The 14,862-nt window shown below is 39.9% G+C and overlaps 1 protein-coding gene across 1 annotated transcript in view; it reads left to right on the top strand.

Moving 5' to 3' along the window:
* Positions 1-14,862, top strand: part of LOC132378489 (dyslexia-associated protein KIAA0319-like) — an 80,594-nt gene that overhangs the window by 48,122 nt on the left and 17,610 nt on the right. The window contains exons 7-12 of the mRNA XM_059945431.1: positions 1,108-1,195; positions 2,421-2,513; positions 4,331-4,463; positions 6,734-6,962; positions 11,569-11,692; positions 13,506-13,638. Of these exons, the coding sequence (XP_059801414.1) occupies positions 1,108-1,195; positions 2,421-2,513; positions 4,331-4,463; positions 6,734-6,962; positions 11,569-11,692; positions 13,506-13,638 (800 nt within the window). The remainder of the gene's footprint in view (positions 1-1,107; positions 1,196-2,420; positions 2,514-4,330; positions 4,464-6,733; positions 6,963-11,568; positions 11,693-13,505; positions 13,639-14,862) is intronic.

Here is a 14,862-nt window from a genome sequence, read left to right on the forward strand (position 1 = left end):
CCACTTAATGATTGTTAGTTGCTCTCTGTAGGTTTTTAAAGCTTCCCAATCCTCTGTCTTCCCACTAATTTCTGCTTTGTTGTATGCCCTCTCTTTTGCTGTTATATTAGCTTTGACTTCCCTTGTCAGCTACAGTTGTACTGTTTTGCCATTTGAGTATTTCTTTGTTTTTAGAATACACATGTCTTGCAACTTCCTCGTTTTTCCCAGAAATGCACACCATTGCTGCTCTGCTGTCATTCTGCCAGCACCTCCTTCCAATTTACTTCGGCCAGCTCCTCTCTCATACCACTTTACTCCACTAAAATACTGCTACGTCAGACTTTACTGTCTCTCATTCAGCTTTCAAGTTGAACTGAAACATATTGTGACCACTGTCTCCTAAGAGTTCTTTTACCTTAAGCTCCCTAATCACCTCTGGTTTATTACATAACACCCAATCCAGTATAGCTGATCACCTAGCAGGCTCAGTGACAAGCTTCCCTAAAAAGCCATCTCACAGGCATTCAACAAACTCACTCTCTTAAGATCCATTTTCCCAATCTCCCATGACTATCATAACATTGCCTTTTTGACAGTCCTTTTCTATGTCCTGTTGCAATCTGTGATCCACATCCCAGCCACTGTTGGGAGGCTTGTATATAACTGCTATCAGGGTCCTTTTACCCTTGCAGTTTCTGAACTCAACCCAAAGGATTCAACAACTTCGGATCCTATGTTACATCTTTCTTCTGATTTGATGCCATTCTTTACCAGCAGAACCACACCACCCCCTCTGCCTACCTTCCTATCCCTCCGATAACGTGTAACCTTGGGCATTCAGCTCCCAATTCCAATCATCCTTCAGCCATGATTCAGTGTATTTACATTGACTGCCACAACATAGAAATGGGGAAATATTCCATTCTTTTATTCAGTGTTGAGGCTGATGCTGTTAATGTTGGTACATATGCATAAATGGAAACTCAATAATATGTGAAAAGAAAGAAATTAAAGGAGAATTAAAGTTAGATGAGGGATATTTTGTGTGGAATATAAACTCCCACAGAGCCTTAATTAATTGTTTTCTTGCAGTGATATTCTATATAATTCTATTTTAACTTGCAGCTGTCAGAGGGCCTGTATGTTTTCAGAGTCTCAGTGTCTGGAGATGGTGCTTATGGAGAAAGCTTTGTCAACGTCACGGTGAATCCTGGTAATAAATGATAAATCTCAATCAGCATCAGATAAGGAACATTTTGATGGACCTTTTGCAGTTAATGTAGCTGATGGAATCTATTTTCTAGTCTTTAATTCTTTACCATGGAATGAGTATAAAAGACTATAAATATCTTTTACCTTCCTCTGGCAGAGAAGTTTTGTACATGTTTCAATTTAATTTAATCAACCAGAACACACTCTTACTTTAGTAATGATGTTTTGTATGTTATGGGTGAGCTGATAGCCAGATAGATAGTGCACACTATTTGATAATATTTTCAGTGGCAGACACCATGGGGCTGTGATTTACAATAAAAATTGTCTTAGCAGCTTTGCTGATGCAGATTAAACAAGCCATTAAATGCTTTTATTACAAAAAGGATCTGGTTAAACTTGTATTACAGTTTAACTGGTGCATTTGAAAAACTAAGGTTAATATTATCTTCTATTCACATAAAATTATACGTTTTATAAGTAGGTTAGCTTTATAGTGGAGTAAAAGCAAATGACTTTAAATTTGCTATTGCCATCTTTATCTTAGTGAAGCTTATTAACAGGGTTAATGTAAATGATGCTTTGCAATGGTTCATTATATTGCCATTTATTTTGATTAATTGTACCCAAATATCAATTTTTAATGATGACTTACATTTTGAAGTAACCTTATGATACTTTTGACAATTCCTGTCTGGGGAATGTGGCATAAATATAATTAAGGAAAACACAACTCAGCATTTAAGCAGCATCCATATGATTTATGCATCCTGAAGTGCTTTGTGGCTTTTTAGTAGTCCCATTGCTGTTGCAATATGATATGTATAGGAGTCAGTAAGTGCAGAATAACATCCCAAAAGCTGTACGAGACAATCCCTGACCTATGAACTGAGCAAAGCTTCCTTTTCCCATCAAATAAGGTTTTGAGTTTAACATTTGATAGGGAACGTAATGCAATCCTTCACTACTCCGCAAGCGTGTTTGCCGAGATTTTGTGATCAAGTACCAGAAAAGGCATTGAGCATGTGAACTTCTGAGCTTAAAAAATAAAATATATTTGGCATAATCATGCCTGCTTTTCAGAAAACCAGACAGATTGAAATAGTTTGTACTGGTTGAAATATCACTGTGAAGTTGAACCCTTGTCTTCTTAATTTGCTTGTGTTGTGTAGACAATACGGTTGACATGAGACTTGTGCTAACATGTTGCATTACTTTCCGCAAAGCCGCACGTGTCAATCAGTCTCCAGTGGCCATCGCCTCTCCAGAGGTGCAGGAAGTGTCCTTGCCTACAATGTCAACGTTTATCGATGGAAGTCGTAAGTATTGGCACCATGGGAATAGAAAAGGCATACACCATTTACAACCAGTCACTGTGGAAGTGCAGCCACTGTTGTATGAAATGCAAAAACTGGCCACAAACATAAATGGCCAGATAATCTGGTACTTTGTGAGGCTGTGGTTGTGTGTTGAAAGAGAACTATTGGCCATGAAGCAGAATTCTGTCACTCCAGGATCCTCTGCATCCTTCTGACATTGCTGCTGGCACAGGTTTCACATTTTATTTGAAAGCCCGTCTCCTCAACAATGCTGCAATAAGGTGCCAGCGGGGTTAATGTGTTCAGGTCTTTAGAGTTTGACTTGAGCCATAGCCCTCTGACTAGGTTGTGAAGAGATCCTGACAAAAACACTGCTAATATTAGTTATATTTTATCTTACCCAGTACTTTCTGGGAATTTATTACCTTTAAGGAAATTGTATAAGAGCATCTTTCAGAAGAAATGTATTCTCATTCTGTTAACTGGATATTTTTCAGCAGTTATAGAGTCATCGAAAAGTACAGCATGGAAACAGGCCCTTTGGCCCATCAGCCCACCTAGTCTGTGCCAAACCATCTAAACTGCCAACTCCCATTGACTTGTGCTGGAACCATAGTCCTCCATACCCCTACTATCCTGTACTTATCCAAACTTCCCTTAAACTTTGAAATCAAGCTTGCATGCACCCATTTGTGCTGGCAGCTCATTCCACAACCTCACGATCCTCTGAGTGAAGAAGTTTCCCCTCATGTTCCCCTTAAACTTTTCACCTTTCATCATTAGCTCATGATCTCTGGTTGTAGTCCCACTCAACCTCAGTGGAAAAAGCCTGCTTGCATCTACGTTATCTATACCACTCATAATTTTGTATACTCATAATTTTTGTATCTAATCTTCTCTCAATCTTCTATGTTTCAAGGAATAAAGTCCTAACCTATTCAATTTTTCCTTGTAACTCAAATCTTCGAGATACAGCAACATCCTTGTAAATTTTCTGTACTCTTTCAATCTTATTTACAGCTTTCCTGTAGGTAGGTGACCAAAACTGCACACAATACTCCAAATTAGACATCGCTAATGTCGTATATAACTACATTCCAAATTAGGCCTCACAAACATCCAACATAGATTATTACTGCATTGAACCAGGGCCTTCTCCCCATCTAGTCTACTCCAACCTATTTTTCTACTTAGTCCCATCTACCAACACTCAGATCATAGCCTCCATACTCCTCTCATCCACGTACCTATCCAATCTTCTCTTAAATGGTGCATTTCAACCTGCCTCGACCACTTTTATTGGCAGCTCACTCGCACTGTGCTCCAAGTGAAGAACTTACCCCACTGGTTTTCCTTAAATATTTCACCTTCTACCTTAAACGTTTGCCCTCTAGTTCTAATCTCATCCAACCTCAGGGGTGGGGGTGGGGGGAGGAGCTTTCACCCCTTATAATGTTGAACACTTCTACTAGACTGCTCCTCTTTCTCCTACAGTCTAGGCGATAAAGTCCCAAACTATTCAGCCTGTCCCCTTAACTCAGGTCCTCAAGTCCCAGCAATATCCTTGTAAACTTTATCAGGACTCTTTCAAGCTTATTGTTATCTTTCCTACGTGTTGGACCGAAACTGCAGACAATATTCCAAATTCAGTCTCCCCAATGTTTTATAAAACTTCAACATCACACTTCCTTGCCTGCCTCAGCTAGAATTTACAGTCTTATGTTATTTGTAAATGATTTTAAGCCATTTTTGCCTTTAAGCTGCCTTCATGGATTGGGCCAATTGGATTTTGATAAACTAGTTATCCTTCTCTTTAGGAAGTACTGATGATGACAGGATTGTTAGCTACCACTGGGAGGAGATTAAGGGCCCTCTGCGAGAACAGAAGGCATCAGGAAACACAGCCATTTTGCACCTGTCCAACCTAGTTACTGGTAACTACACGTTTAGGTAATATACCCTTTGCTCAATGGATCTGCTGCTGCTAATTGTGTGTTTTTAATACCTGCTTACTTATTCCTTTACATCACCAAATCAACTGCGAAGACCTTTTCATGGACATCACAAAACTCTGGAGTACACGATTAATATACAGGGAGGACAGAGAACTACTTGGTCACGTTGGGGTTGGCAGTAGGACACTGCAGAATTTCTGTCTTTTAACATTGCCCCAATTGAAGTTTGTCCTGTATTCTATTCCTGCTTCAGTTATTAATGTCTCTGCTTCAATAACTCCTTGAGCTCCAAAATGTACCACGATGCAAGGTCAACAAGGATTAGGGAACAGATCAGAAGGATGCAGACGCAGGCTGAGAATAGTTTCCAGAAATCAGCGAAAGGCAGAGGTGTCAGTAAAATGATATATTATTCCCACATGCACCAATGTAGAGTGCAAAAACTTTGTTTTTACAAGTCATCCACACAGGTAGTTTGATCACATAAAGTACCTTGAGTTAGCAGAAGGGAAAAGCAATAGCAAAATGCAGAATGAAGTGTTACAGAGAAAGTGTAGTGCAGCAGGCAATAAGGTGCAAGGCCATGATGAGGTACATTGTGGACGTTGTACTAGCCAATAGTCTTATGACACTGGGAAATAAATTGTTCTCGAGCATAGTGGTTAATGCTTTTGAGCTTTTGCATCTTCTGCCTTATGAAAGAGGAGAGAAGAGAGAACGTCTGGGGTAGGTGGGGGTCTTTGATTATGTCAGCTGCTTTCTGTCTTCTTGGTGAACCCGAGAATGATCAGTTACGAAGTGTGAGAGATGTGGACAGTGTAAGTGTAAAGCCAAACTGCAAGTGTGGATGTATTGGCGATGAACTTGGATAATTTGGGAGTGATGCCTCTAGCAATTAAACATCTTACTAAAGAACATTTTCCCCATATTACTAATGAAAAATAGAGTTTCTGTTATCCACGTAGTATTATCTGCAACCCATGCAGCAAGGAGGATTTAGATTACAAAGCTAAGGATGGCATTAAAGCTGGTTCTGTAAATTGTTCCCGAACTTGTGTGCCATCTTGCAAATGAGTACATGGCAAGACATTGGAATATCTCATAATAGAAGTTTTGTGACCAAGGTAGAAAGGGCCGAAATGAGTTTTGTGATGTAAATGTTTCACAGCCAGTAAATGTTTTTTTAATGGGAATGGCATGCACTGTTGCTGTGTTTACAAACCTGAGTCATAAGAATGAAAAGACTATTTGGCCTATGGTAATCAACAAGGGCTATTCTACTGCCTGTCCTTACCTTACTGCTTGAATCCTTGTTGAAAAATTTAGCTCCTTTCCAAGTATGTTTGATACACAAAGTGACTGCAGTTCCTTTTCAAGCAGTGAAGTTTGTAGCATCCTGTCTTGGAGAGGAAGTATTCTTGTTGACCCACCTCTGACTCTTCTTCAAGTGACTCCAAGCTCTCCATTTATTGACTTCTTTGTGAGAGGAAGTGACCACTCTATCCAGACTCCTTGTAATTTTATACAACACAATTAAATTTCTTCTTCCCTTTTCCAAAACAAAGACATCCCCCAACCTATCTGAACCTTTATCTTTGCCAGTTCCGACAATTTTTAAAAAAATCATTAGTATTCTCTCTGAGGTAGTCCTGTCATCCCTGAACCATTCTGGTGAAACAGGACCATTTTGGACTTGTGTTTCAAACAAGTCCAGCATAACCTTCCTCTTCCTATGTATCTCCTGAGCATTCTTAATCATTTTATCTGTATTTGATACAGATGATCACAAGGTTGTAAACAATGAGTGGTCATTGGGGATTTGCACACCCTGAGGTCCTTGCATTCTAAACTTCTCTATGTGCTATCATTCGTTGTGTAATCCCTTGTCTAGTTTACTCTTTTTGCACATTACCTCGCACTTCTCTGGATTGAATGCCATTTGCCACTTTGCTTAGCACCTGACCAGTTAAATTATGTCTATAGTTGTCCTTCCCTCCATCAACTGCATGAGCAATATATAGAATCATTAGTTATGCTTGAAATATTGAAATACAATACAAAAATAACTGTCCATTGCCAAGCCTGTCAGAAGCCTATGAGAAATGCCCTTCCAGTTCTATTTGGAGGAAGAGGCTGCAAAGCTCTTAAGACTAGTAGCAAACCTGATGGCCAATGGAGACATTATCTCTGCTAACTGTGTCTTTCAGTCTAACAGCAAATCTAACACCAGATGGAAATGTTATTTCTGCTAACCTTCTCTTCCAGACTTACTGTTCTAGACTCAGATGGGGCCGAGAACTCAACAACCGCCAGAGTTATTGTCAGCAAGCCGATGGATTATCCACCCATTGCCAATGCTGGTCCGAACCAAGTGGTAACCCTGCCGTGCAATAACATCACCCTGAATGGGAACCAGAGCACAGATGATCACAAGATTGTGAGCTATGAGTGGTCACTTGGTCCTAACAGTAAGGGCAAGGTCGTTGCTATGCAGGTCAGTCCAATCAATGACTGTAACTGACCTGATCTGTGCTGCTGGGTTTTATTTAATGGGCTGCAACAGCCCAACACTAACACTCCCAATCCTACTTTCCACTTCATCCTCCCTATCCCCAGTCTCACTCCCCAGCCAATATTTCATGGCAAATTTGTGATTCTGAAGTAATTCTCAAAATATAGATAATTGCAGAGATTTGGAGAATCTGGATTGGTGCATGCTTATTGTACATAAGGGTGGGCTTCCATCTTGTTCTGTGATTCATGATCAGTGTAGACACTAATTCCATAACATGGATATGTGCCTATTCAAGAATGGATGAATTTATTCAACTGACTCAAGACATAATTATAACATCATCTACAGTTTTTGATACCTTATGTATCTGTTTATTCTCCAAAAGTGTTTTGTTTAACTTAACTGTTGCTGTTTACATAAGACTGTACAAGTTAACAGTGGTTCCCTCTTCTGGGGCAGGTGGGACCTGTACAAGAGAGATGGGTTACACCTGAACTACAGGGGGACCAATATCCTTGCAGGGATGTTTGTTAGTGCATTTGGGGTGGGGGGTTTAAACTAGATTTGCAGGGGGATGGGAATCAGAGTGCCAAAGAAAATAGTGGAGCGGGAGTGAAAATAAATGATGTTAAAAGTTCATGCAAAGTCACAAATAGAAGGGTTGTGTGTGGTGGTAATAATCTTCTGAGGTGTGTCTATTTCAATGCAAGGAGTATTGTGGGGAAGGCTGACGAGCTGAGGGCGTGCATTGACAAGTGGAATTATGACATTGTAGCCATTAGTGAATCTTGGCTACAGGAGGGGCAGGACTGGCAGCCTAATGTTCCGGGGTTCCGATGTTTCAGATGTGATAGAGGCAGAGGGATGAAGGGTGGGGGTCGACGTTGCTGTCAGTGCTCAGACAGGACAGATTAGAGGGCTTGTCTACCGAGGCCATATGGCCTGAGAAACAGGAAAGGTATGACCACGTTAATGGGTTTGTATTATAGTCAGCGAGAATTGGAGGAGCAAATCTGTAGAGAGATAGCAGACAAGTTGTGATAGTAGGGGATTTTAATTTTCCGCATATCGATTGGGACTCCTATACTGTTAAAGGTCTAGACGGGTTAGAGTTTGTAAAATGTGTTCAGGAAAGTTTTCTGAATCAATATATAGAGGTACTGACTAGTGAGGATGCAATATTAGATCTCCTATTAGGAAATGAGTTAGGACAGGTGACGGAAGTGTGTGTAGGGAAACACTTTGGTTCCAGTGATCATTACACCATTAGTTTCAACTTGATCATGGATAAAGATAGATCTGGTCCTTGTGCTGAGGTTCTAAACTGGAAAAAGGCCAGATTTGAAGAAATGAGAAAAGATATAAAAAGCATGGATTGGGACAGGTTGTTCTCTGGCAAGGATGTCATTGGTAAGTGGGAGGCCTTCAAAGGAGAAAACTTGAGAGTGCAGAGTTTGTTTGTTCCTGTCAGGATTAAAGGCAAAGTGAATAAGAATAAGGAACCTTGGTTCTCTAGGGATATTGGAATTCTGATAAAGAAGAAGAGATGTATGACATGTATAGGAAACAAGGAGCAAATAAGGTACTTGAGGAGTATAAAAAGTGCAAAAAATACTTAAGAAAGAAATCAGGTGGGATAAAAGAAGGCATGAGGTAGCTTTGGCAGTCAAGGTGAAGGATAATCCAAAGAGCCTCTATAGGTATATTAAGAGCAAAAGGATAGTAAGGGATAAAATTGGTCCTCTTGAAGATCAAAGTGGTTGGCTATGTATGGAACCAAAAGAAATGGGGCAGATCTTAAATAGATTTTTTGCATCTGTATTTACTAAGGAAACTGGCATGGAGTCAATGGAAATAAGGCAAACAAGTGCTGAGGTCATGGAACCTATACAGATTGAAGAGGAGGAGATGCTGGCTATCTTGAGGCAAATCAGAGTAGATAAATTCCCAGGACCTGACAGGGTATTCCCTCGGACCTCGAAGGAGACTAGTGTTGAAATTGCAGGGGGCCCTGGCAGATATATTTATAATGTTGGTATCTACGGGTGAGGTGCTGGAGGATTGGAGGATAGCTCATGTTGTTCCGTTGTTTAAAAAAGGCTCTAAAAGTAATCCGGGGAATTATAGGCCAGTAAGTTTGTCATCGGTAGTAGGTAAATTATTGGAAGGAGTACTAAGAGATAGGATCTACAAGTATTTAGATAGCCAGGGACTTATTAGGAGAGTCAACACGGCTTTGTGCGTGGTAGGTCATGTTTAACAAATCTATATAAAAAAAAACAAATCTTTTAGTTTTTTGAGGAGGTTACAAGGAAAGTGGATGAAGGGAAGGCAGTGGATGTTGCCTACATGGACTTCAGTAAGCCCTTTGACAAGGTCCTGCATGGGAGGTAAGTTAGGAAGATTCAGTTGCTAGGTATACATGGTGAGGTAGTAAATTGGATGAGACATTGGCTCAATGGGCGAAGTCAGAGAGTGGTAGTGGAGGATTGCTTCTCTGAGTGGAGGCCTATGACTAGTGGTGTGCCACAGAGATCAGTGCTGGGTCCATTGTTATTTGTCATCTATATCAATGATCTGGATGATAATGTGGTAAATTGGATCAGCAAATTTGCTGATGATACAAAGATTGGAGGTATAGTGGACAGTGAGGAAGGTTTTCAAAGCTTGCAGAGGGATCTGGACCAGCTGGAAAAATGGGCTGAAAAATGACAGATGGAGTTTAATACAACAAGTGTGAGGTATTGCACTTTGGAAGGAAAAACCAAGGTAGAACATACAAGGTAAATGGTAGGTCACTGAGGAGTGTAGTAGAGCAGAGGGATCTGGGAATACAGATACAAAATTCCCTAAAAGTGGCATCACAGGTAGATAGGGTAGTAAAGTGAGCTTTTGGTACATTGGCCTTTATAAATCAAAGTATTGAGTATAAGAGTTGAAATGTTATGGTGAGGTTGTATAAGGCATTGGTGAGGCTGAATTTGGAGTATTGTGTGCAGTTTTGCTCTCCGAATTACAGGAAGGATATTAATAAGGTTGAAAGAGTGCAGAGAAGGTTTACAAGGATGTTGCCGTGACTTGAGAAACTGAGTTACAGAGAAAGGTTGAATAGGTCAGGACTTCATTCCCTGGAGCGTAGAAGAATGAGGGGTGATTTGATAGAGGTGTATAAAATTATGATGGGTATAGATAGAGTGAATGTAAGCAGGCTTTTCCCACTGAGTCTAGGGGAGTAAAAAACCAGAGGACATGGGTTAAGGGTGAAGGGGGTAAAGTTCAAAAGGATCATGGGGGGGGTCTTCTTCACATAGAGAGTGGTGGGAGGGTGAAATGGGCTGCCAGATGAAGTGGTAAATACGGGCTCACTTTTAACATTTAAGAAAACTTGGACAGGTACATGGATGAGAGGTGTATGAACGGACATGGTCCAGGTGCAGGTCAGTGGGACTAGGCAGAAAAATGTTTTGGCACAGCCAAGAAGGGCCAAAAGGCCTATTTCTGTGCTGTAATGTTCTATGGTTCTATGGTGTGATTAAGCTGCAGAAAAGATTCTCAAGGATGTTGTCTTGATCATCGGGCTTGAGTTATAAGGAAAGACTGGATGGGCTGGGACTGTTTACCATGAAGTAATGGTGACCATATATAGAGGTTTAGAAAATTTTGAGGAACATGGATATGGTAGATGGTCACAGTTCTTCCCCCTGTGTAGCAGAGAGTAAAAGAACTCAAGGTGAGGAGGGGGAGATTTAAGGGGAAGCTGAAAGTTAAGTTTTTCACACTGAGAGTGGTGGATATATGAACGGTATGTATGAAGTGGTAGACCTGAGTACAATTACAACATTTAAAAGACATTTGTGCCAGTTTATGGAAATAGGGAGATGGGCCAACTGCTGGAAAATGGGATGAGATTAGATAGACTTTTTGGCTGGCATGTAGGTGTTGGACTGTTGTGCGTTTTTCTATCAATCTCAGGCAATTCAGACAATTCTTTAGGTTGGCTGATTTAGTTTTAAAATTCTCAGAAAAAATATAATATTCTATATTATATTTCCATCTCCCTTTAAATATGGGCTTTCAAAGTTCAAATAGTGCCTGTGTTCATCTCTCCTTGAAGTAAATAATTGTGGTCCACTTCTCCTCTCTGACTTGGTGATGATTTTAATTTTATGACATCTTTCCAGGCATCCCTCAAGTGGAGGAAAGTGTTTCCCTATTCATTATTTCAAAATGCCTTGTAATTTGATAAAACTCATTTAAAGCCTCTGGATTGTCTTTTCTACACTGGTGGAATGAACACAGTGAATCATGCCTCTCCTCAATTCTGTTCTGGTCTCCTCCATATTTAAAGAAAAATTAGATTGCAGAAGCAAATGGGAAAGAAAATAAAGAGATTTGCGGAATGGATCCAGAACTGAAATGGTACAATAGTCAAGAAAGTCTGTAAAGGCAGAATTTCCTATTTTTTTCCCCAAAGCAGGAAAATTTGCTGGGTGTATTATTGGTTTCAGTTGTAGGTAATGCATTTTATTTTTAACTTTCAGTTGGATTAGTCAGGTGCTCATAAATGACAATTCTTTTTCCTTAGGGTGTGCGGAGCCCTTACCTTCAGTTGTCAGCGATGCAGGAAGGCGATTACACGTTTCAGCTGACTGTCACAGACTCTGCAGGACAGCAGTCCTCAGCAGAAGTTACTGTCATCGTACAGCCTGGTGAGCTCCCAGTGAAGAAGTTTCTCACTCTAGGAACTGACAGAGTCCAGTGAGGAATCATTCTACCCCAGAGATTGGGAAACTTATATTTTGAGAAAACAACTTGTAACCGGGCTTGTCTAGATTTAATTCTCCTCACCCTCTTTATCCCTTCTCCAGGCATTCTGCTATTGATCTCTTTCAACCAGCACATGGCCTGGTGTCCATCCTATCAATGACAACTCCCCACCCTTTCATCTGTCTCACCAGATGTGCTCTGCAACTTAAAATATGCCTGCTCTTTAACTTTGCCCAGTTTCATTGAAAGGGCATCATCTCGAAATTTGTTTCTACCCTGGATGCTGCCTGAACTGCTGAGTACTTTCTTTTTACAATATTTTTATTCAGAAGAAAAAAAACAAGATTTACAGAGTGCAACACATAAATACATCTCAACATAACTTGTGTACATTCATATATTGTAATAAAATTGATCAAAATGTTATAGCATAGAACAGTTATAGAACTGCTGAGTACTAACAATAATTTTAGGTTTTTTATAGTTGTGTCACCGTACACGTCTATTTTTGTTATAGAAAGCAGTCAAGGGAAGCAAAGTGATGAATTAAGTTTGGGATACTAATGCCATCTGCTGCAGTATTGCCAGCGTAGTCGGTACATTTGTTGCCTCATCAGTTTCTGTCGGTTCATTTCTGATTTGCTGCAATGTAGAATATCGTGGGACATTAAGATTCTCCTGACAAACTCCCCTGCTGCTCTTTCACCTCCTCATGCACTCTTACTTGTGCATAGTGATTGCTACATGGTCTACTTGCATCTATCTTCTCATTTCATTGTCCCTTCAGCCCTGAAAATGCTTGGCATTGAACAATGGCAACAAGATATCAAACTACTAGCCACATGGAGATAATAGGGGAGTTGGCCAAATTATTTGTCAAAAGATAATCTTAGCACCTTGAAGGGAAACAGTCAGTGGAATTTCGTGCAGGACTTAGAGTTATTGCTGAGGTACCTGATGGTAGAACTGCCTGAACTGGTGTGCAGGTATTTGGGAATGCACATCAGATTGGAATTAATGGTCAGAGAATCTGAAGGTTGTCGTAGCGTGAGGGTATTTTTAGAGCTGGTGAAAAGCAAGCTCAGAGAGGGTTCTGAATAGAACGAACATTTTCCATTTGAAGTGTTGGTGAACTAGAGGTGAACACTGACCATTCTTTACCTGACCCCCTGTATCATTTGCTGCAGGAAACCTGGCTGAGATATCCAACCGTTTACCATAAACAGCTGTGTGTAATTTAATTTATGGACGCAGGTTTCTTAATCTGTTGATCAGCTAAGTGAGTGTGTTGTGATGAATAAGCTTTATCCAAAGTCCCATTTACGTTGCAGGTGCCATTTATAATCAGAAACAGACGCAGGACAATGTAGGATAATTTAGCCATTGGAGCAGCAGCTGATTGAGCTACTGAAGACAATTATTTTTGACTTGCTTAAATAAAATTTCAACCTGTTTTGTTACTCTTGACTAGAGGTGAAAACTCGTAGGAATCATCAGAAACTGGTGCATATAAAGGCTATATATGGTCCTATAAAGGCTGCTAATGTTACCTGCTATTGAGAAATACTCCACACTGTCATAGTAATAATAAATCATACATAATTAATAAGAAATTCATTGAATTACATGTACAGTTTCTACATACTGAACTTTCAATATTTAAACTGGTTTTCAATACTTAAGGTCTTTAGTTTCATTGTATGCATGGATGGGTAATAAATGCAGAGTTCTTTCATTGCTGTTTCTTCCCCATAGAAAACAACAGCCCTCCCGTGGCAATCGTGGGCCCTGATAAAGAATTAATAAGCCCAGTTGAAAGTACTACTCTGAATGGAGAAGGGAGTACTGACGACCAGAGTATTGTGTCATACCACTGGGAGAAAATCAGGTGAATGTTGTCTGGAATTAACAGATTGTGCATTTTGTTCTCCCCCAGCTTCCCTCAGATATACTTTTTGTTTTAAATCCAGAGTAATGATTAAAAAATACAATGTGTAGGTAAACGCACAGGCTCAGTCATAATTGTTTATGGGACTTTAAATGCGCCTTCACAGAAACTGCAGACCTCTGAAAGCACTATTAATGTATTATGAGGTCCTTGAATTATTTCTGTTCACCTTATAGAAGTAGTTCCGTACAACTCATTCTACATTTACATCAGTTCTACTAACATTGAAACTCATCCCTAGTGAGCCCCATCTGTTGGAATTGCTGATGCTTGGAAACTTGGTTAAAGTAAAACTTGCATAAATGGAATCATGGAACTATTGAATGTGGCGAGAAGTGCGGTCCCATTTGAAAAATAACAATTTTATCCTGTTTTTCTGCCCTTCCCTTAGGTTCCTGGCTAGATTTCCATTTTTATTTATTTTTGTATTTCATTTGAATGTTTCTATTGAAGCTGCTGCACCCACATGTTCATACCGTACGTTCCAGATTAAGACAATTCCATACTGTAGGATTGTTTTTGTCTACAAAATCTCCTTTTCTTCACTCTCTGCGATCTCATCACTTAACTGATATTTGACTTTCCTGCAGTGAGAAATGTTTCTTTTTATGCATTCTATCAAAACCATTCATAATGACAACTTTTAAATCTCTCCTTAATCTTCACTGTTGCAAAGAGACTAGTCCCTGCTTCCATATTCTCTCCATATAACTGCAATCTCCAACAGTACTAAATCTCCGTATGCCTGGCAGACGGTACAGATCATTTTTAGAAACAAAGCAATCTACATTTTAATTAACAATTGTGTTAATTGTACGTATGTATAGTAATATTTCACCCATGGTGTACATGTTACACATTATGCCATTTGGCAGTGCAGGGGCAGTAGGTTTGTTGGACCCTATTGGTCTGGTTACTTTCAGTCTCAGTGGCTCTTTGGCAATGTTTTTGCCTTGAACCTACACATTCTACTGAACAAAGTCTATGTAGTAAGTGTATATTCCTTTAGGAAAGTCATGTCTTCTGTAAACAGAAGTGCAGTAACATTCTGGCCTATATTTATCTTTCAGCTCAAGTCGCTGAACAGAGTCTTCACCTCATTGCCATTTACAGGTGCTTTCTGTGCATATTAAATAAAACCAGAAAATGCTGGAAACACTCAGC

Source organism: Hypanus sabinus, chromosome 20 (assembly GCF_030144855.1).
Source record: "Hypanus sabinus isolate sHypSab1 chromosome 20, sHypSab1.hap1, whole genome shotgun sequence".
NCBI lineage: Eukaryota > Metazoa > Chordata > Chondrichthyes > Myliobatiformes > Dasyatidae > Hypanus > Hypanus sabinus.